Source organism: Chlorocebus sabaeus, chromosome 8 (genome assembly GCF_047675955.1).
Source record: "Chlorocebus sabaeus isolate Y175 chromosome 8, mChlSab1.0.hap1, whole genome shotgun sequence".
NCBI lineage: Eukaryota > Metazoa > Chordata > Mammalia > Primates > Cercopithecidae > Chlorocebus > Chlorocebus sabaeus.
This window is the reverse complement of record NC_132911.1, coordinates 54888315-54907358: the sequence shown is the minus strand read 5'-3', so window position 1 is coordinate 54907358 and position 19044 is coordinate 54888315. Positions and strand designations below refer to the sequence as shown.

At 34.9% G+C, this 19044-nt stretch overlaps 1 protein-coding gene across 4 annotated transcripts in view; it reads right to left on the bottom strand.

Moving 5' to 3' along the window:
* Positions 1-4709: 4709 nt before the first annotated feature.
* Positions 4710-19044, bottom strand: part of SNTG1 (syntrophin gamma 1) — a 906932-nt gene continuing 892597 nt past the window's right edge. For 3 of the 4 annotated variants that reach the window (XM_073018076.1, XM_073018075.1, XM_073018077.1), the window contains one exon: positions 4994-8720. In XM_073018076.1, coding sequence (XP_072874177.1) covers positions 8562-8720 — 159 coding nt within the window. In that variant the 3' untranslated portion in view covers positions 4994-8561. Of the gene's footprint in view, positions 8721-19044 lie in introns of all 4 variants that reach the window. The other variant, XM_008000591.3, reaches the window with a different exon arrangement.

Sequence of the window (19044 nt, the reverse complement as noted above, 5' to 3'; positions counted from 1 at the left end):
CCGCCCGTCTCGGCCTCCCAAAGTGCTGGGATTACAGGCTTGAGCCACCGCGCCCGGCCTCCAATGTATATCCTAACACTTATTTTCTTTGTGTAATTTGATAGCATTCTAAAATTTGATTTGGTTTTGGACAATCTAGAAGGAGAATATATTCAAATGTTTTGCCTAAATATTTATAAGTAATTATGTGTAATTAAATTCATTTCTTTCTCAATATTTGATTTGAAAGGATTATAGATGATCTAGCTATTTTGAATGTTTCATTCACAAAGTTTGCCCTAAAAATTCAAAATTGAAAGCTGGTTTTATAAAAATAGTCATTTTAACTATTGAATAAATTAGTTTTTAAAAAGGTAGACAGTATAGAGTGGACAGTATCATGGTTAAAGTAACTAAAATGCCTCAAATTTTTTTCATGCACTTAAGCCACCATACATCATTTGTTGTTGGTGGTGGTGATGGTGAAGTAACATGAGTTTTGAGGTCTCTGGATCTTACTCCATATCCTATGTGCAAACTTGCTCTCAGGCACTCCATTGCACCTCTTGTTTAGCTCTGTAATTTTGTTGTCATTTTCAAGATTATGTCTACCAATTGTGTGAGTTTATATGACAACTATGATTTTTTGCTTCCATTTTCTTTTTTGACAAATAAGAATGGAATGATCTAAATCTCTTCACACCATTGTTTATGATTGACTCTAAACTCTAACTGATTTTCCTCTGACTGAGATTCTAATACCTCTTGCACCAACAGATATTTCTTTTCAATTATCAAAAATTGAGTACTCTGAAAATTCCATAATCAATAACATTAATTGAATGACTTCCACAGGTGTGAAAAGTAAATGGGTTGGACTTCTTTTAAATTGAATTTACCATCTGAATTTGAAAATATTTATTAATTCTCTTTGATAATTCATATTTTCATAAACATTTTGCAACAGTATCATAACAGATTCAAATACAATGCAGCACAACCAGGAGATAGAGATATTGACCTTATCTGGTATATTTATATGTTTGTAAATATATAAATTTATTTCAGGGACTTGACCTTCCACAACTTTGAGAGCTGGTTCAACAGTCTCTGTAAGTCTATTGTCTTTGCACTTGTGCAGGCAATGGGGAAGGGACGTTGGATGTCAAGTGGGGAAGAGCGGGAGTAAAGAAAACTAGAACACATAATCATGAACTAATGAGCTGCAGGGCACTCAGATGGACTGAAAACTACATAATCTCTCACTTTCTTGTTTAAAGATGCGATTATTTTTCAGGAGAGAGGACTTAAACATGCACCTGCTGATGTGTGATAGAAACTGAAGGAAGGCTCACCGGAGAACGGGCCTGGTTGCAGCCTTGCTGCTGCTCTGTACCAGTGAGGTGAACCAGTAACTGAGCAACAACCTGAATGAGTTGCAGCAGTGCCTGGACTCAGTCACAACCTGAGTGAGTTGCAGCAGAACCTACCAAGCATAAAGGCAGCATGTTGCTTGATAATTGCTTTTCAAATATTGTGCAAAATATCTCCTGTGCCTACCATCAATGAAAGTCTACAAGAAAGGAATTTCTGGAAAATGTAGTTCAGTATGAGAGATTGACCCATTACAAGCCACCTGAGAAATCAACTATAAAGTACAGAAGGAAAGACAGGATTCCCCCAATATTAATTAATTTGTAATACTTTTAATAACTACTTATATATAAAATTTTTATTTAACAATAGAAATGAGTATTTATTCTTGTTTATTAAGACATCTATTATATCTGTCTTAGTATTTCCAGGATGTTAATTACTTGGATGGATCTTAAAATCTCAAAAGATTAATTTGATTATGCTAATGTAAATAATCAATGCAATGCAAATCTGAAAACATAAGAAGTATGGTACAAATAGTGGAAAAGAATTTTCATTTTTCAGCAACATTTTCATCCTTCTCTACCATGATATGAACCATTGGAGATAATTTTCTGCTATGATAACAGTCATCTTTCCATGCAATCTATTTGTTAGTGAGTCACATCTTGCAAACAAGATGCACTTTAAAGAAAGAGCCCTATCATGCGGCATGTTATAATTAACTTATGGATGCATCTTTATAAAGTCTGGATCAAGTTAAGTTCCATCAATACCAATTTTGTTCTTAAACACTGTTAATTAGTCTACATGTTCTTGGTGGAATCGTTTTCTTTAGTGAGAATAGTTTTGCTATGTTTCCTATATAGTTTCTTATTATTTTATATACAATTAGCCTAACACAACAGCTGTCTCTCATTCAAGAAGTGTTTCATTTCTTTCGGGGTTGTCCCTGTTGTTTCTTATTAACCTTTTGGAAATTTACAAGATACTCCTGTGCAGAGCTTATTCTATCATATTCAACATGAATACTAAGCATACAAATTATGATCACACATACAGTATTATAAAAACCTGCTGATAATTTAGATTCCAAGTTTGTTAATTTAGATTTTTTCACAAAGATAAGCACATTTAAGAAAATATTTACAGTTTTCCCTATTCTCATTTGAAATCTATTTATACTTGAACTACACACTATTACACCTTTTTATTATTTCTATTTATCGGGTTTATCAGAGATTTTAATCACCCTGAGAATTTGATCAACCAGAAAGAATTTACTTATTTCTGGCTATTCTCAAACTTGCAATCTCTCCTTTCTTGCTTCTAATTTTATTCTCCATATTGCCAATAAATATAATTTTTTAAAAAGCTATTGATGTAATTTTCTGGGTTAAAATATTCTAAAATCTTCCAATTGTCAATAAACTAAGCCGGAAATTCCTTATCATAGCATAAATTATTTTCACAGGTATACCTAATGTTCTCTTTCAGTTTTGGCCTTTATCACAACAATCCCAGGCACAGTTACATTCTTTTGTGTCCTTACATATCTTTAAGCTAAGTGTTTGCTGTACTGTAAATTTCTGTCCAATGTCATTATGAAGAGTTGCCAGCTATCTCTATTGCCCTCCTACAATTATTTGCAAAGTCTCATCCCATTACATTTTTCCATCTTTGCCTTCTCTTTAGCATAAGTAGATATCAGAAATTCTTAAAAACAAGAGAGTTAGGGAATTGTAAATTAAAACAACGAGAAGTCACTCTACACCTATTAGAGTGGCTAAAATTAAGAACTCTGACAACAAATTTATGGCAAGGGCAAAGAACAATAGAAACTTTCAGTTTTTGCTTGTGAGAATACAAAATGGCACAGTCACTTTGGTAGGCAATTTGGCAGTTTCTCACAAAACTAAATATATTCCTACCCAATGATCTGATGATTGAATTCATTGATATTTATCCAAATGATTTAATAACTCTATCCACACAAAAGTGGACTCATACATTTCCTTCAATGCAAAAAATATATATATTGTGGGCTGGGTGCAGTGGCTCACTCCTGTAATCCCAGCACTTTGAAAGGCTGAGGCGGTTGAATTGCGTGAACCCAAAAGTTAGAGACCAGCCTCACCAGGTTAAATATACGTATATTATTGTGGGATTTTTCTTAAATGGAGTTGATATTTCAGGTGTATGTTTCCTTCCTTCTCTCCATACTTGCCTGTGTTAAATTCCTAATCTAGTGGAAACTTTTGAGTTGTAAGACTTTTATGACATTTCTGTTTCCCTGTCTATCATGGCAATTGGGTGCTTCTTGCACCTACAAACAGGGGTGGGAAATATCTGCAGAACATCAACAAAAATGCTTGATCTGTGGTCCCTAGAGTGTGTAAGACTTAAAGAATAGTAGTATCTGACTCATACCTAGAAAACTCTAAAGCTGGTTGGAGCTACCAAAGAAGATTGGTGGGCTCCAGTAGACTCAGGGCCAGGATGGTTATAGAAGTTATCACAAAAAAGAGAGACAGAGAATAATTCATATTAAATCCAACAATTTATAAAGAGGATAATATGTTATGACCAAGTGAATTGATACCAGCAATGCAATGATAGTTCAACATTTGAAAATGAATCAGTGTTACTCAGTATGAAAATCATGTAACCCTTTCAATGATGCTGGAAAAGCCTATGACAGTATTTAGTATTTATTCATAATTTATTATGAACTTTTAAGTTCTTGGCAAACTAGGAAGAAATAGAAACTTGCTTAGTCTGATAAAGACATTTACTGAAAACCCATGCCAACAAAGTGTTTAATGGTGATAGATTGAATGCTTTTCCCCTAAAATCATTTACAAGGCAAGGATGTCTACTTTCAACAATTAGTGTTAAACAACAATTTAGTGTTAAATTGGAGGTTTCAACCTGTGTAATACGGTAGGAAGCCAAAATTAAAACGTATTTAATAAAAAGGAATAAATAAAACAGACTCTCTTGTAGATGGCATGGATGTCAACATAGAAAATCTTAATCTACAGAAAAGGCACTAGAATTGATAAACAAATTACAGTGATATCAAATGTCATATTTTTCAGAAGTTGTAACTCAGTTGGGTAAGTAATTTGACAAATACCATCTTTCTTCAAACTTTAGGAGCATTTAGGAGTTAGATGTCTATTCTTCGTAAATATTTGTCAACTAGAACAGATTATGTACCACATCGTCTGCACTTACATATACACAGTTCATATCTTAAACCTTTTAATTGAAGTTAAATCTCTCAGGATCATGTTTTAAACATATGTAAAACTTATAAATCAAACCCAAAGAAATGAAAACCCAAATCTGTAAAAAGTATTTGTTTTTATTTTTCAGTATGCTTCATTTAAAAAAGTATGGTTTTATTAGTAGTACATTAATTAACTGAAAGAACGAAGTGACAAATTTTTGTCACAGATATTAATTTACATTTTACAAACATCCACCAAAACAATTAAAAATGAAATAAATATATTTACATTTTATATTTCTGGTATTTTCATTACATTTTAATATATATAAAATATATAACATTTATAATATTTTATTTGCAAAAGCAAATTCAAATGTGCAAATAAGTGGCATTATGATTTTAAAGTATTCAGTAGTAAGAATAAACAATAAAGAACAATTTTAGAGGTATGAATAAAGCAATTTCTTAAGGAGAAATTATAAGCACAGCAGTATTAATAGTAGCAAAATGTGTCTTATTAATATCCAAACGTCTACACTTACCTTAAAAAGTTAAGCACAAGATCATCCTTGTACTTTTAAAGCTTCTCCACACTGCTGATTTCTAACAGTAATTCTAAATTATTGTTAGGATAATTAATTTTTCTCAGTAATAAATCAAGCTTTTCTTAAATCCAGCATTCAACATAGACAAAGTTCATGATCAAGCTTCAGCACTGTAAATGAGGGAAATGTTGATCTATAAACTAATGAACCCAAAGGAACATTTCTCTCCTTGCATGGCTAATACGGACTTGACATTTATTTTCAAGTAATTGCTTTCTTTTTCTTGCTGAAGGACAGCTTTATGAGAGAAGATTTCAAAATTATAAGTTAGTACATGTCTGAAATATGGGCAAGAAATAATTACCTGATTATCCTCCCATTTTAAAAAAGTTGGATAAGTGTGTTGGGGTATACATTACATATACACTACCTATTAAATTATTTTTTAAATAAATACTTGTTGCAATATAACAAATTATAAATGCCTTTTCTGTAATATGTTTCAGCTTAGATGAATTGTTATTCTTTGTCAGGGAAAAGACATTGTTATAGTAGTTAGCAGTTTTCAAATGACTTTGAACTTCATTCTCTGACCTAAATAACAGTATTCCCCATTAAGCTTGTGTTATGTACACCGTAATGAACCATTTAATGATAACACACACACACACACTCACACATACACACATAGACACACACCCAATCACACATACATGCTCACACACACCAAGGCACTGGAGGGGTTAACACATTAGCGTTTTGCTGTTAAAATGTGCTCAATGTACAAACTAGGATTTTGTGAATAAATCTCATACATGTAAACCCAAATTATATGAGAGAGATAAATTTATATATGTTTTTGTTCATTTCTAAGCTTTCTCATTCAAGTAGTCCAAGATATAACAAATGCCAACGACTAATCATCACATTGTAAAGAAAACATTAAACACTAATTGTTAAACTGATGAAAATGAGAATAGTATTTTGTTACTTTTTGACTGTTGTACTAATCATGTTAAATAAAAATCACGGCTTATGTTTTTTTATCAATAGTATCAAAAATAATCATAATGGTATTGTCATAAGTTTTTAATCAAACTGCATTTTACAACTTAATTTAATGTATATTAAATGTATGTACACAAAACATATTCTTTTAATATAATTAATGGTCAGCATTTGACTATATTTATATATATACACACATATATGCATATATATATGCATATGTAGGTGTGTGTGTATTCTCCGAGGAGATATATATTTATACATATCTAATTGTGTACCTTTTCCTTCATAACATACATGAGCATAGGCTAAATTTTTGTAATATCAAAAAAATATAGCTAATAATAGATTTTTTAAATTTTGAAATTGAATGTTTACAAAATTTCACATTTTTTAAATCATTCTATTACAGGTAGGTAAACTATTGAAACTTTTTTCTTTTGCTTATGGATAATTAGCCCATGTCATATTGCCTCAGACCAGATTGTGGACACATTCATGTAACCCCAATATGGGGAACACTGAGATTCAGCTCTGGTTGGAAGCAGAAGTTCTAAAATGAACCACCTGCCACAGCTGAAAATTCTAAGTTGGATGTATCCCACTGCTTTTTCTCCATAAGTTCAGAAGTGGCCTACTACTGAAGCCTGCTTTTGGTGGGCTCCAATTTTACAATGACTGTTGTGTTTGATCAATATAGTATGCAATCATTCTAAAGTTCTATACTAATTACAAATGTGTACTTAGTTTTACGGTCAAAATACATTACATTGAAACTGTTTATTGTAATTTGTCACAGTTCTTTGGGCAAGGTATGTTAGACTCCGTTTAACATTTTCTCAGGGACAATTATAAACCCTCACTTTTCCTTTTCAATTCGAGGTATTTACAAATTAATCTGATGCAAAATAAATTAATAAATCATAATGAGTATAAAAACAACTAGATATTAATTTTTAAAATTAATAAATCTGTCCTTTATAGAAATCATTTTGTTTGCTTCTTGAGTGATTTTTAAAAACATACTTGAAAAAAAAGAAAATTGAATCAATTTATTAGATACTTGGTTATATCCACAAGGACACATGTAATACTTGGTTTACCTGGGAGCATGTGTACCAATAAAAAAAGTTTTGTTTTGTTATTTCTTACATACACAGTTGACTTTTAAAAATATCTCAAAAAAGCTGTACTAAAGGACAGAGAATGTTTTCCATATTATACAACTAATTGTATAATACCTGGAATCTCAGTAAATTGCACACCTCTAAGGCTTTCAAATTTCCCAGCCTTTCACATTTACATTCTTAGGACAAAATATCTAAAATAACCTGCATAGTTGACATTACTTAATCACTTTCCATGAAAAGGGAAGATAAAGATTTTTAACTTTTATCTTTAACTATCACCTTTGTTTCTAATAAAATAGTACTGAAATGGAAAAATGTCATTTAATTAGCATATATAATAGATTTGGGACTGCTTTCGAGGGACATTTTAGTTCATGATTAGCTAGTAGACTTCAGATTACAAAGAATTGCTTCTCACACCATATTTGTTTATATTATTTTCTCTACTAAAGTTTTTTGGTTCACTGAAAATTTATGAAACTTTAATTTGATAATAAATCTTATTAGGTAAAATATAAATCTATTTAAAACCAAAGAAGAAAAGAGAGGTTCATGAAATTTTCCATCACTCATAATTAAATTAATACATTATTGGCATACTTGATTGTTGGCAGCTAATAAGACATTTCAATAACAGTGATCGAAGGGAGAATAGTCCATTCCACATTGTATCTATCATGGGTCAAAGTAATTATCCTTTCGAAGTTCTGTGGAATATTTACAATAAGATAAAAACAATTGGACTGCCAGTGTCAAATCATGGGATGAGAACACGAGGGCAAATTTACATCAGCAAATTAAAGTGCATCCTTCTTTGATGTGATTTTTTTGCATGCTCCTTGATGATTATGGTTTTTAAACTCTTTTATGTCCCTCATAATACAATGATAGGGCTTTGTTTATGACTCTGCCCAACATGTACTAGTCATACAAAATAATCTAAAATACAGAAGTAATCTTTTAATAAGTATTTTTATTTATAAGTAGCTTACTATTTTTATATTACATATTTCTTCAAATAATTCATTTTTGTCTCCACTTTTGGTGAAAGCAATATACTTACTGGTACAAAGCAAATGAACTGTTTTGTTCATATAGTATGTTTCACAGATGTCATCCAGAATGGAAGTGTTTTTGAGGTTCCACATGACCTTTTTTCTGCCAAAATTTCGATTTGCCTCCACTGCCGACTTGGTGATGTTATGGTTTCTCTAGGGTCTAAATGATGAGTAAATGTGTTCTGCTTATATAGTCATGGTGCGTGTCAATGCAGAGCTCAGTATGTCAAGTTGTATACTTTGCTTTGCTCGTGGTAGCAGAGCTGGCAGCAGCAGAAACAGTAGCTTGATTGCCTAAAAATAGAGGGTCCAAACAAGCTACCTTGGCAGCAAAGAAGGAATGAATGCAGTGAAGAACAGCAAATAAATTAGAAAATTCCAACTCCTGAAAGGGAAAGAGAAACAAGTCAGATAACAAAAAAATTAATGTCTTTAAAAATTTATAATAGCTAGATTTTTTAAAAAATTTCAATACACTTATCTAGAATCTGTGATATCTATAATATGGAAACTAATTTCAAATGTAGACATTTTTGGTCAACATGTAAACATCATAAGTATTGAAAATTTATTTCAATACATGGTGGTGGATAAGAGGTAGGGAGGACTAATCACTCTTATCATCTATGAACGTTGTTTTAGCACTGATGAATATATTTTGCCAAAATTTTACTCCTGATAATGTATAATTAAAGATAAACTTGGAAGTACTTTTAAAAGTATTTTTATCTCTTTATACACACATCAGATGATAAATATGAGTTAGAGCAATTTAAAACTGTTCTTGATTATTGTGTAGAATGAGTTAATATTTGCCATAAGAAACTGAATAAAAAAATTCTAGAAGTAAGGGGATATAAACTCTTGTAACCAGAGGATCCAAATGATTCACTCTCAAAAAATAATTCATGTATTAATTTTAATTGTGGCTGGCTGTTTAATGGTGTATGGGGCATATTTACTAAAAAAAAATAAATAAACTAGAGCTCACTAATTCATTTTGGATTTTTAGAAATAGGTTTCCCATGAAAATACCAAAGGAAATTTGTAACCCATTTACCAGTGGCAACCAAACTATATATGTGAAAACAGAAAAAAGTTATTTCAAAACATAATTATGTCAAAATAGCTATAAAATCATAAAGCAATGCTCCGAATACCATTTAGTAAGATGATGTTGCTAGTATTTTTATTAAAGACCATCAATAATCACATAAACATGTTTTAATTCCAAGGTGATCGAAAGATTAATACATTTATGTTCCTAATGAAATCAATACGATTAACTCATCACAAGGAGGATAACTAGAGGGTAATAAAGCATATGAAATTTCTGATAAACTCATTGCTATTTTATTATATGTTTCACTACATATATGTAATAAAGAATATAGAATTATAATTGATATGTACATGACTGACTGTGTTTACAACTTATATGTGGCAGTGGAACATATTACAAAATATTCAATACATTATGACACATTGTAACATCTGTCATGTACCAGGCAGCTATTTAAATAAAATAATTCATCTGAGGAGCATTTTCTCAGGTCAGGCAATAGGAGTACAATGAACCATAACATATATTCAAGGGTCTCTATAACATAGAAGAAATAGCTATGCTTTCTTAGTAGCTCCCTTCAAAACTTCAATATTTGATAGTTCCCTTTGTGAAACAGCAACTTGTTCTAGAGAATAGAAGAGGTTATTCATTTATTCTAATTCCCTTAGATGTTTCCACCAAAAAAGTTTTTAGTAACTCCATCATAACGATCTTAGAAGCTTTATTTATATAATAATCCACTTCATTGGCACTAGTCATATGTTATTTGTAAATAAGCAAGTTCTCTTTGCTTTAGCTCATCCTGGAAATCCGCCATTCACCCCATCATGCTTGGTGTAGCCAGGTTATTTCCCAAACAAATTTTGAATACTTTCTCTATTATCCCAAATTAAATCCACATGATAAAGGTTTGGAAATTTTGGGAAAATGTAAAATGTTGTTGCGTGTTGTTAAAAAAATAAAACAACAACAACAAAAATAAGCAATTCACTCTTGGTAAGGAGGAGAATATTGTTGAGTGTTACAAATGAGTAAAAATAGTATGGCAAATAGCTTTTTCTCCAAGGTAATTCTACCACCTCTTTATTAAAATAGAGGTTATATTTTGGTTACCCAAAATAAACAACCCTTAAATATCTAAGTATCCAGGCATCTTTAGAAAAATGAAAATTTTCAATTATTACCACTTTGTCAATTATTTGTCAATAATTTGATATAGATTGACAGTTTAACCTTTTTATACCTGTTTTGAAGGAGTGATAGACAGGAAATAATAGCTGGTGATTAGAAGAGAAAGCAGGAGACCAAGTTGGATCCAAGTTTGGCTTTTCATTCCAATACCCACACATCTTTCCTCTGCCTCAATGATCAGCCTTGGCAACCATTTCCACTCCTAGGGTGTCAACAATTCCTCTTATGTAAACTCACACTGCTCATTTACTAATTTCTTCTGTGAGTACTAGACCTGCGTTCTTACCACCTATCAAACATCCACTGAAGATGAGCATCTATCTATCCATCCACCGACAGCTTCCGCCAAGTTACAGACTTAAAAGTTTCCCTTGTAAAAAAAAAAGTCTTATGATTGTCATGATCCCTCAGATATCACTGAATGTAAGCTATCTTCAAAACTGCAAAGAGTCATCCATTCAATAAAATACCAAGTCCTTCCTATGCATCTATTCTTTTTTGTTGTTAAAATATAGCAGTGAATAAAACAGACAAAAATAAACAAAGGAACAAAACAGTCCTGATGGGAATTACATTCCAGTGACAGGAGACAAAATGTGACTAAGGGCATAAATAAATTAAGGATAATATGCCAGAATATGACAGTTACAATCAAGAAATAAAGTGGAGGAGACGGCAAAGACTACTCAAGCGGCCGTGGGAAAGGAAAATTCATGTTGCCTTGTATATGGAACTTGAAAGGGACGAAGGAGTGAGCCATTTCCATGTTTGTGGGGAAATATTCCAGACACAAGAATTATAATTTTAAAGGCCCAGAGGTAGGGATGTTCCAGGAGAGTCTGAAGAAAAGCAAGGGCTGTTTTGTCTGAAATGGAATGAATTAGGAGTACTTAGCAGACAATGAGATCAAAGAAAACACTTAGTACGCTGCATGAGCCTTTATGAGTTTCACTATGAGCCACATGGGAAACCATGGGAAATTTTTGAGCAGAGGAGTGACAAGCATTGACATAACTCAGAAAATGATGATACTGGTTAGACTATTGAGAATAAGCTTTATGATAATTGAATTGAAAGAAGGAGGAGAAGTTACAAAGTTTCTATATGGAAATGGTTTGAATTTGGAAGTAGTTTTCAATAACTGGAAAAAAAGTGTTGCTCTGCAAATGGAGGAATTGTGGGAAAAGCAGGTTTGGAAGTAGAGATCAAGATTTTGGTTTTGGGCATGATGCATCTGAATGCATATTAGATATACAGGTGATACGTGGAGAACTGCATATATTAGTGTGGATTTAAGGGAAAAATTAGAGTTTAGAATAGAAGTTCAGCTTCTGTCAGCACATAGATGGTAGGTAAAACACTGTGGTCTGGATGAGGAGATCAAGGTGTGCAGGATAGGTAGAAAAAATGACTGAGTACTCATCCCTGCGATTCCACAGTATAAAAATGTAAGAAAGATGGGGAAGAACCAGCAAAGAAGGAATACCTGTAGTTGTGAAGAAAGTGAGAGTAAAAACCAGGAGTCTTGTAAAATGACAGCTAGAAATCGACCATTGAATTTAGCAACACAGAGGCCATTTTAATTCTTTACAAGAGTCCTTTTGTGGAGAAGTGGAAACAAAAGCTTCACAGGAATGACTTCATGAGAGCTTGCGTGTGAAGGTGTTAGAGTTACTACAGGAAAGTCTACCACAGGCAGCTTCTCTTTGAAGAAGAAATCCTTCTTTTCCTTTTAAAAGGGGGCATAGGAATATATCAGTAGGAAATCAAGAATGTTTTTCCAAGGTTTATGAAATTAGTACATATTTGTAGAATTGCTGGCACGAAATAGTTGAGCTCTCAAATCTGAGGACAATTGTAGAAACTGTACTCTTGAGAAGGGTGAGATCTGGTGCAAAAGTAGAGAGGCTGGACGTGGATGGAAACCTGGACAATTGATCTGAAGCGGCAGGAGGTAAGGCACAGTATATGGGCACAACTCAAGGAAGGAGGGTAGATTTGGCGGTGTGTAGCTTTGATTCATTCTGTGTTTTAAGTGGGATACAATTCAAAGTCAAATGCTGACAGGATAAAGCAGGAAGTGTTGAGAATTTGGATAAACACTAATTTATAGGTGTTATTTTAGGCACACAATCTGGAATTTATCTTCCTCATTCTGCTTGCTCCTTAAAAGTTTTTAACTCATTTATGCCTGAGGCTGCAATTTTTTGAATTTTTGCAATCAGACCTTGGTGATGACCTTGAGAAGTAGAATATAAATAACTCCCACATGCTTAGCATTTCAGTAATAGAAAGCTAGGCATAAGTGGGTCAATAACCCTTTTTTTTATTATTATACTTTAAGTTCTAGGGTGCATGTGCACAAAGTGCAGGTTAGTTACATATGTATACATATGCCTTGTTGGTGTACTGCATCCATTACTCGTCATTTACATTAGGTATATCTCCTAATGTTATCCCTCCCCCCAACCTCTCCCCACAATAGGACCTGGTGTGTGGTGCTCCCCTTCCGGTGTCCAAGTGATCTCATTGTTCAATTCCCACCTATGAGTGAGAACATGCAGTGTTTGGTTTTCTGTTCTTGCGATAGTTTGCTGAGAATGATGGTTTCAAGCCTGCATCCATGTTGCTACAAAGGACACGAACTCATCCTTTTATATGGCTGCATAGTATTCCATGGTGTATATGTGCCACATGTTCTTACTCCAGTCTGTCACTGATGGACATTTGGGTTGATTCCAAGTCTTTGCTATTGTGAATAGTGCTGCAATAAACATACGTGTGCATGTGTCTTTATAGCAGCATGATTTATAATCCTTTGGTTATATCCCCAGTAATGGGATGACTGAGTCAAATGGTATTTCTAGTTCTAGATCCTTGAGGAATCATCACACTGATTTCCATAATGGTTGAACTAGTTTACAATCCCACCAACAGTGTAAAAGTGTTCTTATTTCTCTACATCCTCTCCAGCACCTGTTGTTTCCTGATTTTTTAATGATTGCCATTCTAACTGGTGTGAGATGGTATCTCGTTGTGGTTTTGATTTGCATTTCTCTGATGGCCAGTGATGATGAGCATTCTTTCATGTGTCTGTTGGCTGTATTAATGTATTCTTTTGAGAAGTGTCTGTTCATATCCATTGCTCACTTTTTGATGGGGTTGTTTGTTTTTTTCTTGTAAATTTGATTGAGTTCTGTTTAGGTTCTGGATATTAGCCCTTTGTCAGATGAGTAGATTGTAAAAATTTTCTCCCATTCTGTGGATGGCCTGTTCACTCTGATGGTAGTTTCTTTGGCTGTGCAGAAGCTCTTGAGTTTAATTAGATCCCATTTGTCAATTTTGGCTTTTGTTGCTGTTGCTTTTGGTGTTTGACATGAAGTCCTTGCCCATGCCTATGTCCTGAATGGTATTACCTAGGTTTTCTTCTAGGGTTTTTATGGTTTTAGATCTAACATTTAAGTCTCTAATCCATCTTGAATTAATTTTCGTATAAGAAGTAAGGAAAGGATCCAGCTTCAGCTTTCTACTTATGGCTAGCCAATTATCCCAGCACCATTTATTAAATAGGGAATCCTTTCCCCATTTCTTGTTTTTGTCAGGTTTGTCAAAGATCAGATGGCTGTAGATGTGTGGTATTATTTCTGAGGACTCTGTTCTGTTCCATTGGTCTATATCTCTGTTTTGGTACCAGTACCATGCTGTTTTGGTTACTGTAGCCTTGTAGTATAGTTTGAAGTCAGGTAGCGTGATGCCTCCAGCTTTGTTCTTTTGACTTAGGATTGTCTTGGAGATGCGGGCTCTTTTTTGGTTCCATATGAACTTTAAAGCAGTTTTTTCCAATTCTGTGAAGAAACTCATTGGTAGCTTGATGGGGATGGCATTGAATCTGTAAATTACCTTGGGCAATAGAGTCATTTTCATAATATTGATTCTTCCTATCCATGAGCATGGTGTGTTCTTCCATTTGTTTGTGTCCTCTTTTATTTCACTGAGCAGTGGTTTGTAGTTCTCCTTGAAGAGGTCCTTTACATCCCTTGTAAGTTGGATTCCTAGGTATTTTATTCTCTTTGAAGCTATTGTGAATGGGAATTCATTCATGATTTATTTGTCTGTTACTGGTGTATAAGAATGCTTGTGTTTTTTGCACTTTGATGTCGTATCCTGAGACTTTGCTGAAGTTGCTTATCAGCTTAAGGAGATTCTGGGCTGAGACAATGGGGTTTTCTAAATATATAATCATGTCATCTGGAAACAGGGACATTTTGACTTCTTCTTTTCCTAACTGAATACCCTTGATTTCTTTCTCTTGCCTGATTGCCCTAGCCAGAACTTCCAACACTATGTTGAATAGGAGTAGTGAGAGATGGCATCCCTGACTTGTTCCAGTTTTCAAAGGGAATGATTCCAGTTTTTGCCCATTCAGTATGATATTGACTGTAGGTTTGTCATAAATAGTTCTTATTATTTTGAGATATGTTCCATTAATACCAAATTGATTGAGAGTTTTTAGCATGAAGTGCTGTTGAATTTTGTCAAAGGCCTTTTCTGCATCTATTGAGATAATCATGTGGTTTTTTTCTTTGGTTCTGTTTATATGCTGGATTACATTTATTGATTTGCGCATGTTGAACCAAACTTGCATCCCAGGGATGAAGCCCACTTGATCATGGTGGATAAGGTTTTTGATGTGCTGCTGGATTTGCTTCACCAGTATTTTATTGAGGATTTTTGCATCGATGTTCATCAGGGATATCAGTCTAAAATTCTCCTTTTTTGTTGTATCTCTGTCAGGCTTTGGTATCAGGATGCTATTGGCCTCGTAAAATGAATTAGGGAGGATTCTCTCTTTTTCTATTGATTGGAATAGTTTCAGAAGGAATGTTACGAACTCCTCCTTGTACCTCTGGTAGAATTCGGCTGTGAATCAATCTGGTCCTGGACTTTTTTGTTTGGTAGGCTATTAATTATTACCTCAATATCAGAGCCTGCTATTGGTCTATTCAGGGATTCAACTTCTTCCTGGTTTAGTCTTGGAAGAGTGTAAGTGTCCAGGAAATTATTCATTTCTTCTAGGTTTTCTAGTTTATTTGCATAGAGGTGTTTATAGTATTCTTTGATGGTAGTTTGTATTTCTGTGGGGTCGGTGGTGATATCCCCTTTATCATTTTTTTATTGTATCTATTTGATTTTTCTCTCTTTTCTTCTTTATTAGTCTTGCTAGCAGTCTATCAATTTTGTTGATCTTTTCAAAAAACCAGCTCCTGGATTCATTGACTTTTTGGAGGGTTTTTTGTGTTTCTATCTCCTTCAGTTCTGCTCTGATCTTAGTTATTTCTTGCCTTCTCCTAGCTTTTGAATGTGTTTGCTTTTGCTTCTCTAATTCTTTTAATTGTGATGTTAGCGTGTCAATTTTAGATCTTTCCTGCTTTCTCTTGTGGGCATTTAGTGCTATAAATTTCCCTCTACACACTGCTTTAAATGTGTCCCAGATATTCTAGTATGTTGTATCTTTGCTCTCATTGGTTTAAAAGAGCATCTTTATTTCTGCCTTCATTTCGTTATGTACCCAGTAGTCATTCAGGAGGAGGTTGTTCAGTTTCCATGTAGTTGAGCAGTTTTGATTGATTTTCTTAGTCCTTAGTTCTAGTTTAATTGCACTGTGGTCTGAGAAGCAATTTGTTATAATTTCTGTTCTTTTACATTTGCTGAGGAGTGCTTTACTTCCAACTATGTGGTCAATTTTGAAATAAGTATGATGTGGTGCTGGCAGGAATGTATATTCTGTTGATTTGGAGTGGAGAGTTCTGTAGATGTCTATTAGGTCCGCTTGGTGCAGAGTTGAGTTCAATTCCTGGATATCCTTGTTAACTTTCTGTCTCGTTGATCTGTCTAATGTTGACAGTGGGGTGTTGAAGTCTCCCATTATTATTGTATGGGAGTCTGAATCACTTTGTAAGTCTCTAAAGACTTGCTATATGAATCTGGGTGATCCTGTATTGGGCACATATATATTTAGGATAGTTAACTCTTACTGTTGAATTGATCCCTTTACCATTACGTAATGGCCTTCTTTGTCTCTTTTGATCTTTGATGGTTTTAAGTCTGTTTTATCAGAGACTAGGATTGCAACCCCTCCTTTTTTTGTTTTCCATTTGCTTGATAGATCTTCTTCCATCCCTTTATTTTGAGCCTATGTCTCTGCATGTGAGGTGGGTCTCCCGAATACAGCAAACTGATGGGTCTTGACTCTTTATCCAATTTGTCAGTCTGTGTCTTTTAATTGGACCACTTAGTCCATTTACATCGAAGGTTAATATTGTTATGTGTGAACTTGATCCTGTCATTATGATATTAGCTGTTTATTTTGCTCGCTAGTTGATGCAGTTTCTTCTTAGCATCAATGGACTTTACATTTTGACATGTTTTTGCAATGGCTGGTACCTGTTGTTCCTTTCCTTGTTTAGTGCTTCCTTCAGGATCTCTTGTAGGGCAGGCCTGCTGGTGACAAAATCTCTAAGCATTTGCTTGTCTGTAAAGGATTTTATTTCTCCTTCACTTATGAAATTTAGTTTGGTTGGATATGAAATTCCGGGTTTAAAATTCTTTTCTTTAAGAATGTTGAATATTGGCCCCCACTCTCTTCTGGCTTGGAGAGTTTCTGCCAAGTGATCTCCTGTTAGTCTGATGGGCTTCCCTTTGTGTGTAACCTGACCTTTCTCTCTGGCTGCCCTTAACATTTTTTCCTTCATTTCAACTTTGGTGAATCTGACAATTATGTGTCATGGATTTGTTCTTCTCTAGGAATACCTTTGTGGCACTCTCTGTATTTCCTGAATTTGGATGTTGGCCTGCCTTACTAGGTTGGGGAAATTCTCCTGGATGATATCCTGCAGAGTGGTTTCCAACTTGGTCCCATTTTCCCCATCACTTTCAGGCACATCAATCAGACATAGATTTGGTCTTTTCACATAATCCCATACTTCTTGGAGGCTTTGTTCATGTCTTTTAACTCTTTTTTCTCCACACTTCTCTTCTTGCTTCATTTCATTCATTTGATCTTCAATCGCTGATACTCTTTCTTCCAGTTGATCAAGTCGGTTACTGAAGTTTTTGCGTTTGTCACGTATTTCTCGTGTTATGGTTTTCATCTCTATCAGTTCTTTTACGGTCTTCCTGCATTGATTATTCTAGTTATCCATCCATCCATTCTTTTTTTAAGGTTTGTAGTTTCTTTGCACTGGTTACGTAGTTCATCCTTTAGCTCTGAGAAGTTTGATCAATTGGGGCCTTCTTCTCTCAATTCGTTAAAGTCATTCTCTATCCAGCTTTGTTCCATTGCTGGCAATGAGCTGCTTTCCTTTGGAGGGGGAGATGCACTCTGATTTTTTTAATTTCCAGCTTTTCTGCACTGCTTTTTCTCCATCTTTGCAGTTTTATCTGCCTTTGGTCTTTGATGATGGTGACATACTGATGGGGTTTTGGTGTGGGTGTCCTTTCTGCTTGTTAGTTTTCCTTCTAACAGTCAGGACCCTTAGCTGTAGGTCTGCTGGAGTTTGCTTGAGGTCCGCTCCAGACCCTGTTTGCTAGGGTATCAGCAGTGGAGGCTGCAGAAGATAGAATATTGCTGCATAGAAAGTGTTGCTGTCTGATTCTTGCTCTGGAAGCTTCATCTCAGGGGTGTACCCTGCCGTGTGAGGTGTCCGTCTGCACCTAGTTGGGGATATCTCCCACTTAGGCTACTCAGGGGTCAATGACCCACTTGAGCAGGCAGTCTGTCCGTTCTCAGATCTCAACCTCCATGCTGGAAGATCCACTGCTCTCTTCAAAGCTATCAGACAGGGGCATTTACCTGTGCTGAGGTTTCTATTGCTTTTTGTTTAGCTATGCCCTGTCCCCAGAGGAGGAGTCTGCAGAGTTAGGCCATCCTCCTTGAGCTGCGATGGGCTCCACCCAATTTGAGCTTCCTGGTGGCTTTGTTTACCCACTTAAGCCTCAGCAATGGCGGGTGCCCCTCCCCCAGCCTTGTTGCTGCCTTACAGTTAGATCTCAGACTGCTGTGCTGGCAATGAGGGAGGCTCCGAGGGTGTGGGACCTCCAGGCCAGGTGTGGGATATAATCTCCTGGTGTGCCATTTGCTAAAACCCTTGGTAAAGTGCAATATTAGGGTGGGAGTTACCCGGTTTTCCAGGTGTTGTGTGTCTCAGTTTCCCTTGGCTAGGAAAAGGGATTCCCTTCCCCTTTGCACTTCCCAGGTGAGGCGATGCCTCACCCTGCTTCAACTCTCGCTGGTCAGGCTGCACCAGCTGACCAGCACCGATTGTCCAGCACTCCCCAGTGAGATGAACCTGGTACCTCAGTTGAAAATGCAGAAATCACCCATCTTGTGTGTCACTCACGCTGGGAGCTGGAGACTGGAGCTGTTCCTATTTGTCCAACTTGGGCGTGCCTC